This window comes from Aquarana catesbeiana, linkage group LG05, assembly GCF_042186555.1.
Source record: "Aquarana catesbeiana isolate 2022-GZ linkage group LG05, ASM4218655v1, whole genome shotgun sequence".
NCBI lineage: Eukaryota > Metazoa > Chordata > Amphibia > Anura > Ranidae > Aquarana > Aquarana catesbeiana.
Genome location: NC_133328.1, coordinates 413,364,359 through 413,387,346, shown reverse-complemented (window position 1 = coordinate 413,387,346; position 22,988 = coordinate 413,364,359). Strand labels below are relative to the sequence as shown.

General features: G+C 42.6%; 1 protein-coding gene across 2 annotated transcripts in view; it reads right to left on the bottom strand.

The window, feature by feature from the left end:
• Positions 1 to 22,988, bottom strand: part of CARMIL1 (capping protein regulator and myosin 1 linker 1) — a 475,715-nt gene that overhangs the window by 274,326 nt on the left and 178,401 nt on the right. For both annotated transcript variants that reach the window (XM_073631176.1, XM_073631177.1), the window contains exon 4: positions 19,625 to 19,684. In XM_073631176.1, the coding sequence (XP_073487277.1) occupies positions 19,625 to 19,684 (60 nt within the window). The remainder of the gene's footprint in view (positions 1 to 19,624; positions 19,685 to 22,988) is intronic.

The window sequence follows — 22,988 nt, the reverse complement described above, 5'->3', positions numbered from 1 at the left end:
GGCAAGATTTGGACAGGGACTTGATGTGGGGCAGAAGAAGGATTGATAGTTATGCTATTGATCCTAATGGAAAAGTAGGGGGAGGGGGTGGGAATATTATGAGCTCAGTTTTAGAAATATTGAGTTTTAGGAAGCGTAACATCCATAATGATATGCTCATTAGTAAATTATATGTACAATGAGCCTGAAGGGGAGAGCTGAGGAATAGAGAGATAGATTTGCACATCATCACCAGGGCTGCAATCAGGGGGCTACAGCCCATACAGATTTAGGGAGCCCGGGCGCCCCAGGAACCTTGGGACACCAGGGCCCCAAGTTGGCACCTCCCCTTTGTTCCTTTCCCCCCCCTACACTGACAACTAGTCCCGACTCCCGCTGGTGCCACCCACTGCACTGGCTCCTGACTTTTAGCCTTTGGCTGGCTGTCGTTGTCAAAATTATTGCTTGCTAGGACCACCTGGCATCCTAGTGGACAATCACGTGCATTCACAGGCCCCAGCAGAGGAGAAGGATGCAACTCCCTCCCTGCTCCACCGCATGCCAGTGCTCCAGCTCCTACCTTCCATCCTGCTGCTAAGGGGGGCCTTGGAAGAGCAATGCAAGAGGGAGAGGTGAGGCAGGCACTGCTGAAGTGGGAACAGCTGTGAGGGCTGAGCAAGGCTAGGAGGTGTACTGTGGCTGTCACTTTCCTGGAGGGGCAGTCTCTTTGCTATTTGGGGATGTCTTTGAAAAGGCAGTACAGTTCGTGTTAGTGTAGGGTCCTGCTCAAAATAGTCTACTTTTACATGGTGGCAGGCTTCATATTTTACTTACGGTTAAATCTTGAAAGCACTGATGACTTAAAATACACTTTTCATTTTCATGTACTAAGTTGTAAGAGTGTTAAAATAAATGTGGGTGCATTGAAGGACTTGGTGAGATGGCCAATGGGCGATTTAAGTGGGAAGGTCAGTGGGCAGACCCTGGGGAATGTTTGTGGTCAGACCTAGGGGCCCAGGCTTAAAGCTGTGTAAGGGGCTCCAAAATTTCTGATGGCTACCCTGGTCATCACCATAGCAATGGTATTGAAATTCATGCTAGGTTATCAACTGACCAACGGAGAAGGCGTAGAAAGAGAATAGAGGGGTTCTGAGGACAGAGCCCTTGGGAACCCCTACAGAATGAGGAAGAAAAGTTGTAGGTGAAGCCAAAGGAGTGCTTAGGTAGGATGAGAACCAAGAAAGAGCAGTCTACTTATGTAAAACGGGGATTTTATAGTGTATGTAAAATGCAAATATGTAAAAAAAAAAAAAAAAATCATATGTAAAAGTTCAGGAAATATGTATTTTGGAGTTTTGGTTACCATTTCTAGAAGGTTGAAAGCATTTACATTTGAACACTGCACTTCCAATTCTTTTGCTGCACACACTAGATATACATGTTTGTTTCTGCTATTTGAACATAAACGAAACAAAGAACATTTTCATGTCTATATGTCATGTGTAATTTTCAATAACCTTTCTTAGTCTGTGCATATAGAGAGAGTGCTCAGTGGAACTTCTCTTGCTCTGTATGTTGGATATAATTCTCAGTGGGGGAGATGTACTAAAACTGGTGCACATGTGCATAGTAACCAAGCACTGTCTAGGTTTTCTGTCAAAGTTTTGAACATTGAACAAGCTGAAGTTAGAATCGGACTGGTTACTATGCACTGCCGCACCAGATTCTGTGTGCATCAGTTTTAGTAAATCTCCCCAGTTTATCCTTAATCTGTATGTATGGGCCCTTCTCTTGTCCTGTATGTTAGGTGTAATTCTTAGTATGGGCTTGTGCACCCCTTTGTCACGCTCAGCTACCCCCTCTGAAAAGCGATCCACCACGGATCACTTTTCAAAGAACGGCAACGCGGTGGTTACCAGGCATTCAGGGAGAGCTACTGCTGGGTTTGGCTCATGGTTGTGGAGTGGCCTTAGTCATTTGAATGGACTGCATTTGGAAGTAGAAATACCCACCTAACATAACATAAGGTATTAAGTTTTGCTGCTGCATATGTAAGGCATCTGTTCATATTCTGTATGTATGTACGCTGCACAGCAGTTCTTCTCTTGTTCTGTATGCTGGATGTAATTTTCAATAAACTGTTCCTATTATATGTATTGACTCTGCACAGCAGTATTTTTCCTTGTCATGTATGCTGGGTGTAATTCTCAGTATCTGTTCTGATTTTGCATGTATGGATGCTGCACAGCAGTATTTCACATTATCTGTATGACGAGTGTAATTCTTTATATTTTTTTTTGTTATGTATGTATGAATGTGGCATTATACAACTTAATTTCTTGTTTATGGTAGGTATAATTCAAAATTTTTATTTGGTATGTCTGCACGGACAATGCATGATACCACTTTTCTTGCATCATGCAACAATTCTTGGAATCTGCTCTTTATTTGCAAAGTGTACTAGCAACTGTCTACGTGTTCTGAGCATCCCCATTTTTATAGTGTTTGTAAAAAGTGCCATTACCCATAGCAACCGTTCTGTTACCAGTTGACAGCAGCTATTTTAGCCATATCAAGTACTTTCTGTAGAACCTGAAACTTTTTTTTATCACACTGAAAGCGGTTCTTCAAGGTTGATATCTCTGCACTTGGTTTAAAATATCACTTGGCTAGATGCCCCCTCTGAAAAGGGGGTTGTTCATCAGTTGTTGAAAAGGCCACTTAGTGCAAAAGAAACAATTTTTTAGGAAAGATGTTATTCTAAGTTTTACAGTGGCTTACATAAGTAATCACTCCCTTTGACTTTGCTGCATTTTGTAGTGTTATTATTTAGAATCTGATTCACACTAGCCTAAGTGCAACCAAAATAAAAACACAAAAACAGCATAAGGGACATACATTACAGTTAGTAGGATGTGTCTTTTGTGCTGTTGGCTCTTCTTTCAGGTGAAGTCCTCCTGTTTCCCCTTTCACACCCCCACCGTTATAATCTTTCGATGAGGCTAGGGTTAATACAACTAAGGGGCCATCACAGGCTCTCATCAAGAAAGCCCGATTATGACCATACTTTTCTCCCAGCTGCTCCATTCAGGCCAGACTATAGCTTCTATGAATGCAACAGGATCTAAAAATAGAGTAAGGGCATATGATTGATAGATACACACACTCCACTCATAGATCGCTTTCCATTCACAGAAGTTCTAGCACGGCTTCTATGAAAGGTGGAGCTGAGCAGAAAGGCTGGTCATAGACAGGTTCTCTTAATGACAGCCTGTGACAGCCCTTTAGTTCTAATAATCCCCACCACACAAGAGTATTACAGCGGCGGGGGTCAGTGAGCATCAGAGGAGGAAGATGTCACCTAAAAGAAGAGAATCAGCACAAGGGACACATCCTACTCACTGTAAGTTATGGCCCTTGTGCTGATTTTTCTGGGGGGGTTTGCCTCCAATTAGGCTTTAATACACTGAATGTGCAAAATGTTTTTTTTAATACGGCACAAACTATATTGAGTACGTTTTTGTCCCTCTGAGCCAATACTTGGTAGAATCACCAAAGGCCACAATTATGGGTGTGAAAAATTAGTTACGCTTACCGGTAACGTCTTTTCAAGTAGTCTTTCAGGACAGCCACATTGAGAGAGACCTTGGCTCCTCCTCTTCCTTGAAAACACTGCGCCAGCCCCCATAAATTTTCACCTCCCCCTGCCAGCCTCAGTTTTTTCTAGAGCACCTCCGGTTAGCTGGGGAGACACAAAAACACGTTAATAACATACTATCACATATTACTATTGTGTCTGCGTTTAGGTCTTCCTCAAGACCCCCAAAAAATCAGGAGGGTAACTAGGGCTGTCCTGAAAAACTACTGGAAAAGATGTTACTGGTAAGCGCAACTCTAATTTTCCCTCCCCGTCTTTCAGGACAGCCACATTGAGAGGAAAGAGGAGCACTTACCACTTTGAGCAGGACAACGGCTTGCAATACCTTTCGCCCAAATGTCTGCTCACTTGCCGATACCAGATCCACTCTGTAGTGTTTCACAAATGTGGTGAAACTGGACCATACTGCTGCCTTGCAAATCTGCTCTGGCGTTGCTCCAGCTCTTTCCGCCTGAGAAGCTGCCATAGCTCTGGTAGAGTGTGCTTTAATTCCCATGGGGGCCTCTCTACCCGCCAGCTTGTAGGCCTGGCTAATAAGCTATCCTGAGCCATCTGGCAATGGTGCGTCTAGACGCCTTCTGTCCCTTTCTTGCTCCACAAAATGAAATAAAGAGAGAGTCTGACTTCCTAAAACTCTTTGTCAGTTCTAAATAACGTAGGATACATCTCCCGACGTCCAAAGTATGGAACCTAAATACCCTTTCGTTTGAGGGATTAGGGCAAAAAGTTGGCAATATGACCTCCTGGCTTCTATGGTATTTCGAAGCCACCTTCGGTAAAAAAGCCGGGTCAGTCTTAAAAACGACTCGATCCGAAAAAATAACACAAAAAGGGTGGTCTAACTGAAAGTGCCTCTATTTAACTGACCCTCCTGGCAGTGGTCACTGCCACCAAAAAAACAGCCTTATAAGTTAGGTCTCTTAGAGCACAATCTTCTAAAGGCTCGAAGGGGGGTTTAGTCAGAACCTGCAAGACCAAGGAAAGGTCCCACTTAGGGAAGGAAGGACCCTGCACTGGTCTTTGTCTTGAAAGGGCTCTGAAAAATCTGACCACCCAGGGATCTTTCTAGGTACGTGCTAAGCGCTGAGACTTGGCGCCTAAGGGTACTGATGGCTAGCCCCTTATCTGCCCCGCATTGCAGAAACTCCAGGACTGCTATAGGGCTCTGCACCTTAAAAGACTTCTCTAAGCTCCATACTTTAAAGCGCCCCAAACCTTTTGGTAGATTTGGCGCATCTCCTTCTTTTTACTATTAAGGAGGGTGGCTACTAGTTGTTCAGAAAAGCCTTTACTTTTTAGTATTTCCTCTTCAGAAGCCAGGCCGCTAAGTTCCACCGGTCTACCTGGGGACAGAGAACTGGCCCCTGCGATAGGAGATCCTTTTGGGTTGGAAAGAGCCAGGGAGGTTCCACTGCCAACTGCCCAAGGATCGAGAACCAAGCCCTTTTGGGCCAGTATGGAGCCACCAAAATCAGAGTGGTGTTTTCTACCTGAAATTTTCTTAGAACTGCTGGCAGAAGCACCAGAGGTGGGAAAGCGTAGCAAACTTTGAAGTGCCAGCTTTGTGTCAGGGCGTCTACACCTAGCGCGTTTTCCCATCTGCTGAGAAAGAAGAAATATGGGGTCTTTGTATTGCTCCTTGAGGCAAAAAAGTCCATCTCTGGGAGGCCCCATCTCCTGACTATGAGGTCGAAAACCTCCTGATTAAGTACCCAGTCGGCCTCTCTCAGCTGCGTTCTGCTGAGGAAATCGGCCACTACATTCTCTTCCCCCCTTAGGAACACTGCTGAAAGGGAAAGAGCATTGGCTTCTATCCAGCCGAGGATCTCTGAGGCTAGGTTTACCAGGACCCCGCTTCTCGTGCCACCTTGCTTGTTTACATAAGCAATGACCGAGGAGTTGTCCGAACGCACCTGGATATGTAGTCCCAGGAGGTCCCCTCTGAAGGCCCTGAGTGCCAGTCCCACTGCCTTTAGTTCTTTCCAGTTGGACGACCTCCTGAGTTGCTCTTTTTTCCACGTCCCCTGCGCCAACTGAGATCCCAGGTGTGCCCCCCAGCCTCTGCCACTTGTGTCCGTGGTAATCACTCTAGACACTGGATTTATCCGCTTCCTCCACCACCAGAGGAATCATTTGACCCGAGGAGGAACTGAAAGCAGAGTGTCTAAAGACTCCTGGCTGTGGTTCCACATCTTTAGAACCAGGGCCTGCAGGGGACGGAAGTGTAGGCCTGCCCACTGGACTGGATAGGTTAGTAAGCTGAGGGTTGACATGGCCGCCCGTATTGATACCTGCTGGTTGTTCTGAAGGGACGCTACTGCTCGGTCCAGCTTCAGAATCTTCTCTGGTGGGAGAAAAACTCTCAGCTAAGTAGAGTCCAGCAGGTATCCTAGATAGGAAATTTGTTGAGCTGGAATTAGGCTGGATTTTTCCAGGTTTAGTAGCCATCCTAGCCCTATTAGGGTTGTTTTTGTTAGCTCCAGATCCTTGATTAGTTGCTCTGAGGATGCAGCGAAGAGAAGTAGATCGTCTAGGTATGCAATAATTGATACCCCCCTGATTCGCAGAAAAGCCATGGCCTCTGCCATGACCTTTGAAAATACTCGGGCTGACGAGGATAGGCCGAATGACAGTGCCTGAAACTGCAGGTGAATGGTTTCTTCTTCTACCTTTACCGCCAGGCGCAGGAACTTTTGAAAGGTTTCTGCAATGGGGACGTGGAGGCAAGCGTCTTTCAAATCCAATGACACCATGTAACAGTTCTGGGGCAGTAAGGCCCCGACTGTGAATATTGATTCCATCCAGAACTTTTTGAAGACAATCACTTTGTTCAGGGGTTTCAGATTTAGAATTAACCTTTAACTTCCCGAGGGCTTTTTCACCATGAAGACGTGTGAATAAAAGCCTGTCCCTTCTTCTCTTGGAACTCTGCAAACCACATTTTGTTGCTCTAGTTCCTTCAATGCCCCCAAGAGGGCTTCTGCCGTACATTTGGGGAGAAGCGTAACTAAGCTTCAACATGGAGGGGGCTCTGTGAACTCTAGACAGTACCCCCTTCATATGATCCCCAAGATGAATTGGTTGGGGGAAATTACTTCCCACTGTGGAAGGAAGGCCCCCAATCTTCCCCTCATTGTGACCAGTGAGTCACTGGCTTACGGGGCTGCTCAGGAGGGCGAAAAATCGCTCCTCCCTTGCCCTTACCCCTTTGGCTCCAAGTCTTTTTCCCTTCTGGCTTGGGAGGCTCTTTTGTGGACGAAACCCCCTCTTGGGTTGATTTGGGGGTTTTTGTTTCACTGGGAACGCCTTCTTTTTATCGGCGGTACGGTCGAATACTGTCTCTAGACCTGGGCCGAAGAGAAGATCACCGGTCAGCGCAATGCCACATAGTTTCATTTTTGAGGCATTGTCGCCTGGCCATGTTTTGAGCCAGAGGGCTCTTCTGGCTGAGTTGGCTAGCGCAGCTGTCCTGACTGACATGCAAACCAACTCAGCCGAAGCATCCTCTATATATGTGACCCCTCACAGAATACTCGGAAAGGATGACAAAATAGTCTTTTGCCGTACCTGCCTCGATGTGAGCTTGAATTTGTGCAAGTCAGAGTTGATATCCAGGTCTTTTTTAGCAGTGAATCAATTCTCTTGTCCATGGTATCTGTCAGATCTCCTAGATCTTTGAAGGCCAGATCTGTGTGTCTGGACACTTGCGAGAATGTGGCGTCCAATCTGGGGTTCTTGTTCCAGATTGAGGCAGGGTCATCTGAAAATGGGACTCTTCAGGGACCTAGAAAAGAAGGGTTTCCGTTCAGGATCCTGCCATTCCTTCGTGACTGTTTCTATTAGGACCTCGTGAACAGGAAAAACTTTCTTTTTCTGTTCCTTTAAGCCTTTAAACATCCAGTCGTGGAGAGATAGAGTTTTTTTGTCTTCCTGAATACCCAGGGTGGTGTAGACAGCCCCTAAGGAGGTCCTCTACCTCCTTAAGGGACAATTTGTATCTTGAGGGTTTTCTGGACTCTCCGTCCCTATTCTCTCCCTCTGAATTGTCCTGAGAACCGGAAGTAGCACTGTCTGGTTCCTCCCTGGAAGCTCCCACCACTTCCTCTGCTGAAATAGTGGCCACAGGTTGGGGAGATGCGGGGTTGTACTCTGTGATGCAGGTGTGAGTTTAAGGGGAACCTGTAAACCCTCAAACAGGGTTTTAAATGATTGAAATGTTGAGGACAATTCCTTAACTTATGCCGCTAACCCTGACTCTTGCTCAGATGCTCTTTCGTTAACTAGTGCGTCAATACAGTCCTTACATAAGACCTTTTTCCAAGCCTCCCCTAGGGTATCCCTACAGGAGGCGCACTTTCTTTTAGAGCCATGTGGGGGTTTTTTCTCAGAAGCTTTCTGAAAAATATATAAAAATAAACAACAGTCAATATCCCCCCCTTAGACATCACATAGAGATACAACTATGGGTTGTCCCTCATTCCTGTAGAATGAGGGACTTGGTCCCCCCCCCCCCCCTCCGCCCACCTAGAGGGGTTCCTTCCCCTCCCCCACTACAGGAACCATGAGGGGGGAGGGAAAACCTAGGTAGGGGGGACCCTTCCCCAGGGTGCCCTTACCTTAGGATGGCTGGAGCTGGCATCGCTGAGCGCTGTCTGAGCATCTGCTTCCGACATGCTGGTGGAGCGGCCTGTGGAGTCTTCTCACCGCCTGTGCTGTGTATCGACTCCTCTCCAGCTTGTGCCTGGCCCTCTATCAGCGCCGCGCGACCCGGAACCGGAAGCTGCGGGTCAAAGGAAACACATCCACCCCCCTGCCGGAAATGACATCACCCGCCATCCGGCCCCCCTAATTCCATCTGCGGCCTGTATACTGTACAGGGGGGAATGAGATACCTCCTGCAAACAGCCCTGTGGCTGTGAAAGAGGGCCCCCCCGGACTAACACCAGCGCTCGGTGAAGCAGGGGAGGCAGACAAAATGCGGCCTGTAAGTACCCTGCCGCTGCCCTAGAGAACCCCTGTCTCTTAGGTAGGGATTTTACCAGTTACAGCCCCCAGTCTCCCTGACTGCTTAGGCCTGGTTCCTAGTGCAGTGTCTCCCCACAGGGGGAAACACAAATAACTGAGGCTGGTAGGGGGAGGTGAAAATTTATGGGGGCTGGCGCAGTGTTTCCAAGGAAGAGGAGCAGCCAAGGTCTCTCAATGTGGCTGTCCTGAAAGACGGAGATGGAAATAATAGTTCCATCTTTACCAGTTATGCACATCAGTTCTTGCAATTTTTGTATATTTTTTTTTGGCACAGTTGCTCTAGGTCTGGCAGGTTAAATGAGGACTACCTGTGAACAGCAGCTTTCAAGTTTAGCCACACATTTTCAATTTGATTGATGTCTGGGCTTTAACTGGAATAACTTAAAGCTCACCGCACATTACAATCTGACTGAATAATCTCCTTAAGATCTACCGTCTACTTGTAGTGCAAAAACATGCTCAGCTGGATACGTGTTGACTGGATAGTTTAAGGTAGGTCCTAACATTACAATATTCTTAAAGTGATCTCATTCACTCTGCCCTCAATCCCCACCTGTTTCCAAATCATTTCCAATGAAAAGCATCCCCACAACATTATGGGGATTTACTAGTAAACATAAGTTTTGACCTAATCAAAATAAAACAGTCAAAATATTTGATGTGTCCTTCTCAAAGAAGAACCAGGATTTTGCCATATTCTTTAAATTTAAAGAGAATAAAATGGCGATCGTTGCAATATTTTATGTCACACAGCATTTGTGCAGTGGTCTTTCAAACCCAATTTATTTGTTTGGATATAACACACTTTAATGAATTTTTATGCGAAAAAACACCATTGATAACCCAATTTTTTGTAACGTATAAAAGATGATATTATGCCGAGTAAATAGATACCCAATATGTCATACTTTAAAATTGTGCACACTCGTGAAATGGCAACAAACTACGGTACTTAATCTCCATAGGGGAAAGTTTAACACATTTTTACAGGTTATCTATTTAGAGTTAGAGGAGATCTTGTGCTAGAATTAATGCTCTTAATCTAAGGTTCATGGCGATACCTCACATGTGTGGTTTGAAAATCATTTTTATATGCTTGAGCGACTAATTTATGCATTCACTTATGCGCTGAATGAGGCGCTTTAAAAATAAATATTTATTTTACTTTTTATTTTTACACTGTCCCTTTATTTTTTTTCATCATTTTTATTCCTATTACAAGGAATGTAAACATCCCTTGTAATAGAAATAAGGATGACAGGTTCTCTTTATTGAGAGATCTGGGATCAAAAAGACCCCAAACCTCTCATTTACCTTACAATAGAAAAAACGTATATTTTTTTTTTTTACTTTTGCATTAACAAAAAAAATTAAAAATTTCACTATGAAACAATAAAAAAAAATGTTGCCACGCTAAACATAGATATTACATTTTTTTTTTTTTATAATAAATTTTTATTAAAGAAAAATAGAGAAAAGGTATACTTATATCACAAACAGAATACTTTTTCAGTAAGAAAACAGCATAAGTTTCAATGCTCACAAATTTACAGTGAGTGTCAAAGAGCCAATAATCCAATAATAATCTCTGGAGACACAAAAGGAGAAGTGTAAGCGAATATAATAACTAAATAAACGAAGGCTTCTTTCCATGCAAGCATTTGAATCAAAATACAAGAAGGAGAGAACATTGCTTTAATTTGAAGAGAAGGGTGAAATGGAGAGAACAGAGAGGGATACATTTAGGAAAAATAGATGAAAGAAAAGAAAATAGATGAAGGAAGAAGGATAGTGGGGTTGGAATGGAATAGGAAGGACAGGGGAATGGGGGGGGGGGTTGTTGGCATGCATGTCAAGATATTGAAGATTAACGAGTTATTGGAATTTTAGATGGCAATTCGTAGTTGATAGACTTATGGGGTTTGCATTATAATGTCCTTATAAGAGGGGGTAGATTGAAATTTAATCCAGGAAGCCCAAGTTAACGAATGTTTCATGGAAGTGCCTTTGATATTGTGGGTAATATTTTCCATGAGATGAACTTCATCTACCCTTTGTAGCCAGATTTTCATAGTCGGAATTGTAGGTTGACCCCAGAAGGTAGGAATTAAAGCTTTAGCGGTGTTCAGTAAGTGAGGGATGAGTGAACGTTTATATGAACCTATAGGGGCTTTAGTTGCATGGAAAAGGATAGTCCATGGATCAATGGGTAGATCGACATCCGAAATTTGAAGGATCAGCCTACAAATGGCAGCCCAATAGGGACGAATGAGTGGGCAAGACCACCAGACATGTGCATGAGTGGCTTTGTTCCCACAGTTCCTCCAGCATAACGGGGAACTGGCGGGGAACATTTGGTGTAGTCTAGCTGGGGTGTAGTACCACCTAGTGAGTAATTTATAATTGGCCATTTTTGAAGCAATAGAGGAAGTGTGAGCTAATTGTAGGACCTTATCCTTACGGTTGTCAGTGAGGGGGGAACCCAAATCTATTTCCCATTTAGCCAGGAAAGGTGAAGAGGCTTGACTTGAGAGCAATTAAAGCTTTATAGAATAGGGAAATACCATGTAAAGGGGGATCCTTTGGGAGGAATATGTCTTCTATGCTATTTAAATCTTGTATACCTCTGAGCGGGTGAGGGAGGAGACTTAGGAAGCGTTGTAGCTGGTGGTATCTCCATTTATCAAGAAACGTGATGGGTTTAGAATCAAGGATCATATGCAACCTTTAAGCACGCTGCCACGAAGAACATGGTGTAATAGGAGGGGCTCTCCTGTTCCCCACAATTTAAAACCAGGGTCTAATAATCCTGGTAAAAAATATTTATGATTGAGAAGAGGCATTAAAGGAGAGTCATACATCCATGAAAATTTTTTATGTAGAGCATCCCAAATATCCAATGAGGATCTGGTGAGTTCTGAGGTAGTTCGAGCAAGATTCCTGCAAGAACGGGGTATCCAGGGGACTATCGAGAGATCTACGCCACTCAAAAAATATTCAAGTTGAACCCACAATTTTCAAGTAAAAGCATATTTCCAGTCAGCTAGTCTGGATAGAACCACCGCTTGATAATATGCCTTGAAATTAGGAAGTGCCAGACCCCCAGAGCACTTGGAGCGAAACAGTAGTTCTCTAGATATCCTGGGATGACTGTTCCTCCAAATAAAACAGGAAATCATGGTTTGCAAAATAGTAAAGAACCCCACAGGAACACTCAGTGGGAGCATTTGAAAGATAAATAGGATGCGAGGTAGAATATTCATTTTAATGATATTTATTTTCCCTAACCAGGTGTGTGATAGGCTGGACCATTTTCATAAGTCATCCTTAATCCTATTTAACAAAGAAATGTAGTTATGCCGAAAAAGTGAGTGGAGGTTAGAAGTGAGAAAAATACCAAGGTATTTCATGCATTTTGGAACCCATTTGAAGGGAAAAAGAGGCTTCAAGGAGATCATCTCGGACTGGGAAAAATTAATGTTTAAAATTTCGGATTTAAATTTAGGTTTATTTTGAAGTTGGAGATTGATTGAAAGGTGGAAAATGCTGACATTAGGTTAGGTATTGAGATGCGTGACTGTTGAATAAAAAATAGTATGTCATTAGCATAAGCTGCGTACTTGTGGGTACTGTTGCCTACTTCTATGCCTTGAATATTAACATTATTTCCGATTGTAGCTAGAAAGGGTTCTAAGGTGATGGCAAAGAGGAGGGGGGACAGGGGACAGCCCTGTCTGGTACCGTTATGTAGGACAAAAGGGTCACTCAGCGTCCCATTGATTCTTATTTGTGCTGTAGGGTTAGAATAAAGGGAAGAAATACGATGGTACATCCTAGGTCCCAATCCAAAGTGCCACAAGGTCATCTTAAGATAGTCCCAGTCCACCCTATCGAAAGCTTTTTCAGCATCAGTGGAAAGAAGTAGGGTGGGCTGGGCACACCTCTGAACATATTGGATAAGGGAAATCGCTCAAAGGGAATTATCTTTTGCTTCTCTATTAGGTATGAAACCTGATTGATCTGCGGAGATCCAACTGGGTATTAAGGGGAGCAGACAATTTGCCATTACTTTGGCAAATAATTTAATATCAGTGTTTATTAGTGATATTGGCCTAAAACTGGTACAAAGAGTAGGGTCCTTATCTGGTTTAGGAATGACAGTGATGTGAGTTGAGAGAGATTCTGGACGTATGCCTGAGGAGTGAGAGATTGAGTTTGCATAGGCCGTGAGGCGGGGGAGCAAAATACATAGATATTAAATAAATAAGTGTCTATAAAGTGTGAACAACTGGTGCTCTTCTAAATAGTGCAGATGAATTCCTTAATGAACATCCAGTAACAATGAGTATAAATTGATGTGATCACCCAAGTGCACCTCCACCGGCATGCCACAGAGGATGTTAATTCTAACGAAACGCGTTGGCTGGAGTCCATGTCATGCCAATCCTGTATACTGGTCGATCGACTTCTAGGATGTCTCGGATCTATTGCTGCTTGTTTTTACCAGATTTCTGTAAGTGACTGATTTGTTTTAATAAACCGTTAGCAGTTTTACACTATGTGGCTGTTTTATCTTTCCTTCATGGGCCCTACTATGGAGTAAACTTTATCATCAGCCATGACAGTACCACCGCCAGCAATATAATAGAGGAAGCGGATTGGATCTTCTATACTTGCATATCACACCTGTCTAGACACTTATAATTTGGAGTATAGACTAGAGGTCGACCGATATGGATTTTTCTCTGGCCGATGCCGATATTTAGAAATCGCGGTGGCCGATATGTGATGCCGATTTTTTTGGGGCCGATATATTAGGCCGATTTTTTCTTTCCCTTCATCTCATAAAATCTAACAGTTAGACCCCTTTCACACTGGGGCGTTTTTCAGGCGCTTTTGGGCTAAAAATAGCGCCTGTAAAGTGCCTGTAAAAGGGCTCCCCTGCAGTCTCAGTGTGAAAGCCCGAGTGCTTTCACACTGAGGCGATGCGCTGGCAGGATGTTAAAAAAAAGTCCTGCAAGCGGCATCTTTGGAGCGGTGTATACCGCTCCTCCACCACTCCTGCCCATTGAAATGAATGCGCACCGCTGCCGAAGCGCCTGCAAAGCGTTTCGGCAGCGGTACATTTAACCCCTTCCTCGGCTGCTAGCTGGGTTATAAGCGCCCTGCTAGCAGCCGAATAGCGCCGCTAAAATGACGGTAAAGCGCCGCTAAAACTAGCAGCGTTTTACCGTCAATGCATGCCTGCTCCAGTGTGAGAGCAACCTTAAATGATACAGAAAATTTTTTACATTTAAACATTTATTAAACAAAACAAACCTCCAATCAGTTCACTTGTATGTAGAATTTAGATTAAAAAAAAACTATATCTTAAATATTAAATACACAAAAACAGGTAATCAAAACTTTTGGATGAAAAAAAATGGGCTAACTTTACTGCTTAGTTTTTTTTTAAATTTATTAGTGTATTTTTTCAAAAAATATTGCGTTTGAAAGACCGCTGTACAAATACCGTGTGACATAAAATATTGCAACAACCACTATTTTATTCCCTAGGGTCTCTGCTAAAAAAAATATATATATAATGTTTGGGGGTTCTAAGTGATTTTCTAGCAGAAAATACAGGATTTTTACTTGTAAGCAACAAATGTCAGAAAAGATTTAGTCTTTAAATGGTTAAACTGAGAGCTTCTACACACAGAGCTCAGTTCATTCATAAGTGTAAACATTGTATCCTTCAGGTTCTTTTTATCAGATCTGGCTGCCCAGAGGAGGGGAGAAGTCTCTTCACAGAAGTTTTCAGGCAACTTGTATTGACTTCTATTACTGAAGTCATTTGCAAGTCCGCTGATATCGGCCTTTTTTATCAGCACAATCGGCCGATGCCGATTAAGTAAAATACACCAAATATCGGCCGATATATCGGTCGACCTCTAGTATAGACCTCTGGTAAGGAGGCATTTTATATCAATATTGGTGAAGTGATCACATCAATTATACTCATTGTTACTGGATGTTCATCATGGAATTCATCTGCACTATTTAGAACAGCACCAGTTGTTCACACTTCATGGACACTTGTTTATTCAATATCTACGTTTAACGCGGCAACATTTTTTATTGTTTCACGTTTATCACGATTAGTCCTGTTGTGTTGTTGCCAGCAGCTTGCACTTTTATATTTAGTCTGTATACCTGCGCAATAATTTTTTTTGTTTATATTACATACTATGGCCTGGGGACCGGAAGTGATGTCATGAGGTCGCTCTGGTCCTCCAAAGGGCAGAGAGATGAGTCATGGCCATCTTGGTCTCACTCTTCTCCATACCCAGCTGCTGCCAGCATCAGATCGCTCCCGGGCTTCACCGACCAGTTAGGTAAGCCCAGGAACGACCAGGAAGCTTCTAAAAAGTGATCCAACAGCAAATCTGCCCGCTGGACCACTTTTAACTGAAAAGTAATTGCCTATAGTAAAAAAAAAAAAATACCTGGGATTATGGCAGCTAGCTGGTGCCATAACCCCGGTATTTAGCAAACATATTATTTTTACTATAGACCGGCAGGTAAGTGGTTATTCAACATTTGGGATATTTTTAATTGCAAATTACCCTTGTTCAACGAATTGCCCTTTGAAGGCAGTTGGTTGCACTAGAGTTTAAAAATGGTAATACAAACATTTTTAAGTGATTAGATAAGGAAGGCCAATTCTGAACATAGCAAATGGATATACACCTAAAAATTGTGTTTGAATTTACTATGTTAATTATTAACCACTTGCCCTCCGGAAGGTTTTACTCCATTCATGACCAGGTCATTTTTTGCTATTCAGCACTGCACTACTTTAACTGACAACTGCGCAGTCATGCAACACTGTACGCAAATTAAATTAATATAATTTTTTTCACTCAAATAGGAGCTTTCTTTTGGTGGTATTTGATCACCACGTTTTTATTTTTTATTCCATAAACGAAAAAAAAATCCAACATTTTGAAAAATATATATATTTTTCATTTCTATTATATATAAAACCCATCCAATGGAAAATTAAAAAGAAAAAAAATCAAATTTCTTTCTGAATTTAGGCCAAAAAGTATTCTGCTATGTCTTTGATAAAAAAAAAATATTTAAAAATCGAAATAAGTGTTTATTATTTGGTGTGCGTGAAAGTTATAGGGTCTACAAACTATGGTATATAAACTGGATTTTTTATTTTTTTTTAATACTAGTAATAGCGGTGATCAGTGACTTATAGTAGGACTGTGATAGTGTGGTGGACAAATCAGACACTAGCTGGCTGAGGGGTACACTAAGACCCCTTTCACACTGGGGCGGTTTTCAGGCGGTATTGCGCTAAAAATACCGCCTGAAAACCGCCCCTAAACAGCCGCCGCTGTTTGTTCAGTGTGAAAGCCCGAGGGCTTTCACACTGAAGCGGTGCGGTGGCAGGACGGTGAAAAAAGTCCTGCAAACCGCTTCTTTGGAGCGGGGAAGGAGCGGTGTATTCACCGCTCCTGCCCATTGAAATCAATGGGACAGCGCGGCTATACCGCGGTAATACCGCGGCTATAGCCGCGCTGTATGAGGTTTTTAACCCTTTTTCGGCCGCCAGCGGGGGGTTAAAACCGCACCGCTAGCGGCCGAATACCGCTGCAAGAACGACGGTACAGCAGCGCTAAAAATAGCGCTGTTGTACAGCCAACGCCCCCACCGCCCCAGTGTGAAAGGGGCCTAACTGACATCAATAGTGACTTTAATACAGTGATCAGTGCTAACACTATACATGATCATTGTACTAATGACACTGTCTGGGAAGGTGTTAACCGTGTGCCCAACAATGTGTAATGTGTGTGATATGTGCTGCTCTTACTAAACGATCTCGTTGTTTTTTTCCTGCTTTGCGTACGCGCCTTATCTGGAAGCACTGATCACGATTCATATACATGATCCAGCGCACAGCGGCTGCCCTGCCGCAGTAGATGTATGTGGGGTGGCTACTAAGTGTTTTTTAATGAATCAGTTTTGGCTGGACCAAAGGACCTTAAAGTTGACATAGAATAATACATTTCTTATTGTTTTGCTCATGAATTAATGTGCAATTTTAACCACTTGCAGGTATTTTGAAATCTCATATTTACAGCATTACCCTTGAAAATACCTGCTCTTCTTTCCAGAAGGCTGGAGCCATCTTTTTCGGGAACTATCTTAGGTGATGCACCTCTATCACCTGGACTGAGGTATTGGCTCAGAGATAACAGTCATGTAAATCCTGGTGACTGTGCGGTTTTTTAGCCATTCAATGCTGCAGTCTAATTATGGTAGAGAGGAGAGTGAGGAAAGGCTTCTTCTTATCTGCAGCAAATGGATATATTATGATGGCTCAGGTAAAGTTACTTGTCTCAAGTACTGCTTATAATGAAAATTGTAGAGCGGTTTTTAAAACGAAAAAAGATAAAAAATGTTTCGCGTCAGGAGATAGAATTAGCTGCAGCCCACCCTAGCTGTACCCACATGTGAGGGATCAGTGAAGGGATAAGAAAAAGGTATGAGGGTAAATTGGCGCTGTGAAGTGTTAATGATGTGACAAAAATGTTAATAAAAAAAAAAAATGTATATATATGGTGTGTGTAACAATATCACGTACTAGACACACGACAAGCTGTAGCTAGTGACCATGTTGTTTGAGAACCTTAGGGCTGCCATGACAGCTTGGCTAACAGTTTAACATTACAGAAAAATCTGAACTTCCTCCCTTCTCCCTTATGTTCAGGAATTCATAGGCTTATCAATCAAAAGGAGCTGTTATCTCAACAGAGAAAGCAGAACCAGGCTAGGTCAGTAAAAACAGCTCATATTGGCCTGGCAGGATATCCAGGCCTATCCTAAAACTGTCACCCTCTCAATTCAGAGAACCAGCAGATACCGGACGTAAATACCTTAGTGTAATAAAGCTTAAACAGTGGAATAAGTATGAAATTTCAGCATGTTCCATAACCTCCAAAGTAATAATAGCACAGCCATAATATTGACATATTTAGTTTTCTCTGATAATTTGTAACATTTCAAGTCCAGACACCCCTATGTCAGGTCATATTGGAAACCACTGGTACCCCCTTATTCCTCCTATGTAAACTAGACATTAGAGACATTGCTTGTTTATATCTGTTTTGAAGGAAATCTCACGCTGAACAATAATAAGGATATTTGCAGTCTGTAAACACTATAGATGTAAAGATATGGATATGTATCACAAAGTGTATCTGGGACATGGTCATGAGTGAAGACACCTCCCAGCAATCAACCCCTAAACAAGATGACCAGACGATTGGTCACTAGTCGTTGTTAACGCCACTTTGATCTGACAGAAAAGAGGAGCTGCCAAGACAATGGTCAGTTCTCCTTTTACCATCCAAGCAGGAACATCTGCCAAGTTTGAGAACTGATTACCCAGCTCAGCGATCGAACTCTGATCAACCCTCGGACATTCATTGCAGGAATTCTACCTTATTTTTTTGTGGCTGTATATTGTCATTTCTTCAAAACCTCTTTTTTCTGTAAATGTTTTATTTGCACCAAATTTGACCTTTTCATAATAAACCCTTATGTTGAAAAGTGTTAACCTTGTCTCTAAAGCTCTTAATGCAAGCTATAAATGCACCTGCCTCTTAAAAGAGCGCTACTGTTGTAGAGTAAGGCCTCTGAGCAGACCTGTCTGTGGTGGCAGTGTGTGTTGCAGACCCTTATTCTGAAATCATAATTGGTATTGCTAAAATTACGAGTCTCCCTGGCTCGGTCTTTTAAAACAGGGGTGGTGGCAGTTAAAGGGTTAATTGCCTAATTAGCCCAGTGACAATCGCTCTCAGGCTGCTGGCACCTAGATTGTGGTCCCGCAAGCTGGAAAATCTTTGTACTGGGCACAGCTGAGAGCGACATTGTTACGTAAGTGACAGCGTGGTGTGAGGTTGTCCGGTCCTTCATCGCGAGTTAGCAAGGAGGGCAGGGATCTGACACCCCTGTTCGTCACAGAGTGCTGTCTCAATTAAAACATCATTATATAAAGTGCAAATGTGTTATATGTGCAAACACAATTGTATAAAGTGCTCAAGTGCTGATCAATGAATATATGTCCAAAACGTGTCCATTTCTTCAAAAATTCAAAAGTGCATACATCAGCAAAAAATCTGAACTAACAGATCAACAAAAAAATAATAATAAAAATAAATTAAATTTCCAAGTTCAATGGTGACGTGAAAGCACCAGTTCCTCCCTCGCTCCTTTCCCGCAGGCAGTTCACACTGCCTTCTGCGAACTACTGCGGGTGTCATTAACAAACACCCCCCGTTTTGTTCTCAGATCGCAGTGCTCAGATCACATTTGATCGGCACCTGTGGTGTGGGTGCGAATCACAGGCTAAAACTGTTGCTGCATATTGTGACATTGGGGATTTATTTTTGCATATTTGTAATATTTTTATAAATATTTGTATAAGAGATATATATTCTGCAGTATCTAGTCTTTTTTTGTCTTTGCATTCCACTAATGAGAGACTGTCATCCTTTCCATTGTATTTTTGTACAAGGTACATTCAAGAGATGCAGCATACAAAAATAGTAGAATAATGGAAATAGAAATACGCTTTGTAGCGGGAAACCACTTCAACTTTGACAGTTGAAGTAGAGAATGTGGCATTTTCTATGAAAGTGCTTAGTTCTTTGGCATACCTTCTGTCACTCAGGACACTAATGGGCCATACAGGTGTGAGAGTTGCCCACTGTTATTATAAGATCTTCAACTATCATTCCAATTAGATTTAATTGAATGCATTGTAAAAAAAAAAAATGTAAAATGGTGTCTGAATTATGGAGCAGCCATTTAGTGATTTCCTTGGAACTTTATTTCAAATTAAAAGATCATCATATTATAGATATTATACATATATTTATTTATTAATAGATAGATACTTACATAACCTGGTTTGTTGCAGATCATGCCTTGTATTTCCAAATAGCTGAATGTTAATTCAAGCTGAAGAGAAAAATAATATTAATGAATGGGCATGCATTTAAATACAATCACAATTCAATATTAAAGCAAAACTATGGTTAGACTATGGATATTGAAATACTTGCATAAAGTCTCATGTACAAGCTCTCACTGACCTCTGTAGCTGCAGATATCGTGGTACAATTTATCCTCAAATTTACAGCAAAACCTTTTGTTTTTAAAGTAGTAAGAAACCCTTCTTGCCTCAAATGTTCTATCAGCATGCAGAATAATATCTGTAATTGTTGCTATAGTTACAATACAAAAAAATGCTGTGTTTTACCATTTATTAAATGATTTTTCACATGGTCACATGATCACAATTCCCCCACACTTGCCAACACTGAGAGGCATGTACCTTGCCTGATAATACGCAGCTTCCGGAAGTGACAAAGAGCCGCTTGTATGAATGGTTACTATGGTGACAGCATAGGGTGGGGGCCTGGATCTGGGGCCCCTTGTTAAAGGGGGCTTCCAGATTCCGATAAGTCCCCCGCCTGCAGACCCCGACAACCACCGGCCAGGGTTTTCGGGAAGAGGCCCTTGTCCCCATCAACATGAGGACAAGGTGCTTTGGGGTGGGGGGGGTGCAGGCCCGCCCGCCCCAAAGCACCCCCCCTCCATGTTGAGGGCATGTGGCTTGGTATGGTTCAGGAGGGTGCTCGCTTGTCCCCCCCCCCCTTCCTGACCTGCCGGACTGCATGCTCAAATAAGGGTCTGGTATGGATCTTGGGGAGGACCCCACACCATTTTTTTTTGGCCTGGGGGTTCCCCTTAAAATCCATGCCAGACCAAAGGGTCAGGGATCGTCTTGGGGGGGAACCCCACATCAATTTCTTTTTTCCATTTTGATCCTCAGCACACAAGCCACGCTGCAATTCGGATCATCATGATCCGACTTCTGGTGCAACGTCTATTCGAAACAACAGGCTCCCATAGGGAACCACTGATTTTGAATAGAGGCATGAGAAATGTTTGACAAGGCTTAATGTGAATGTATCTAACTTTAACCTGCTTTAAGCAGCGTTTACCAGCATCAGGTGTATTTACAGCTCTAATGCCGGTCATGTTTTTTTTTTTACCTAAAAATGCCTATGTCACTTACAGCTCCTAAAAGCTTGTGTGTGCATGAGGCCACAGAATAACATGGATAGGCATTTTTTAAGCTGCTACAAAAAAAAACGCCTGACTCTCCTAAAAGCGGCTGTAAAAATGCCCATGTGCATGAGGCCTGAAATGTGATTAATTGGCTCATAGAAACAAATGTGAAATTTAAAATTTTGACTGGAATTCCACTTTAAGAATTCAGTTCATTCTGGTCCCCTCCCAGCCTTCTAATCTCCAATAAAAACAGAGCCAGTGCACAGAAATACTGACTCCTAATTTGGATGGCTATCTATGCAGATTAAAACATCAGCTTTAGTATTTATAAGAGAAGCAGTAATTTGCCTATTATGAAAATATCACTCAAGAGATTATAGTTTTATTCTACCACTTTACAAAACTCTGGTTCGGCCACATATCGAGTATGCTGTCCAGTTCTGATCATCAGTCCTCAAAGGATGTGCTGGAATTGGAGAGAGTCCAAAGGGGCTACAGAATCTCAGTTGGAAAGGCTACACACATTAGGCTTATTTTCCCTAGAGAAGAGACGCTAAAGAGGAGATATGATCACAATATATAAATATCTAAATGGTGAGTCTAGCATAGTCTCAGGTTGTTCAAGAGGTTACTCAAAGTTGGATAAGAAGCGATTTAACCTTATACTGCGCAAGGGGTTCTTTACTCTTAAAACAGTTATGCCGCGTACACACAACTGGACTTTACGGCATACTTTGCCCGGCGGACTTTGACGGACTTTACAACGGACTTTACGAATGAACGGACTTGCCTACATGATCAACCAAAGTCCGACTGATTCGTACGCGATGACGTACGACCAGACTAAAACAAGGAAGTTCATAGCCAGTAGCCAATAGCTGCCCTAGTCAAACTTTTAAGAAAACAAAGTCCGCTGGAGCCCACACAAGATCGAATTGTCTGACGAAATCCGGTACGCCGGACCAAGTATGCTGTAAAGTCCGATCGTGTGTATGCGGCATTAGGAGGTAGAATTCCCTTCCACAAATGGCGGTGACAGCGGAAAGACGTTTAGAAAAACATTTAGATAGGCATCTTAGTGAACACAATATACAGGGATACGGTAAGTGTTAGAGACATAAATACACACACACACAGGACTGGTGTATTTATTCAACCTTATCAACTATGTAAAACTGGTTACACATTATACAATTTTCTTGTTCAATTTCCTTTAGATTTACCTTCAACAAAGTAGTGCAAGGGCCTGCCTGGTTGCATACAATTTTAAAGTGTTCATAACTTCATATTATATGGTTTTGGTAAATCCAAAGGAACATTTTACAAGAAAATTGTATGTGTAGCCAGCTTTACTATCAAAACGCCTTGATGGATAGATGCAAGTCTGAAGGAGTGGATATTTCTACACAGGCTGCATTTGCATGCATACTGCCCTTGATAAAGCCCACACAAGATGCTGAGCCTCCATGATTGAATGAACTGAAATGGGCCAGACAGTGCGGCTGGGAAAGAAACTGCTATATAATGCTGGATGTCATTCAATTAGTAAATAGAGCAGGCTTTATCTTACTTCCTGCCGTTTCCAAATGCATAATTTGAGCAGCCCAGCACCCGAGTGGAGCCTGTATAACTGAAAAACTGAAAGTAAAGCCGGGTACACATGGGCCAAATTTCGGGAGACAATGGCCAGTTCATAAAAAAAAAAGTCCGACATTCTGCTCGTGTGTCACATTTGTCAGTCTGCCTGACGGAAGACGGCCATTTAGCTGGCTTCTGTCGAAAGAGCATGCTGGAAAACAAGCATCTGACCGACTCCTGATCAGTGCTCTCAGCCAATAGTAGAGAGCGCTGATCAGAGTGTTCTGGCGAGGGGGGATCCCCCTGTCAGAACACAAGAGCTCAGCAAGGGAGATTGCTGAACTAACCTCGCATGGTTAGTATAGCAGCTCCGACCGGACATTTTTTTTTTCCGTTCAACAAAAAAAAAGCTAATAGTGTGTACCCAGCTTAAGCTCAACATTAAAGATTATTGGCTTTACAGTGCCTGCAACTACAGAGGTCATTAAGGGCTTGTTTTAATGCTCATATACTGATTGTTAAGAATATGTAAATATTTGAACGTCCTGGCCACAGTTTTACTTTTAAGAGATTATAGTCGCAACAAAAAAAATAATTGTCTGTTATA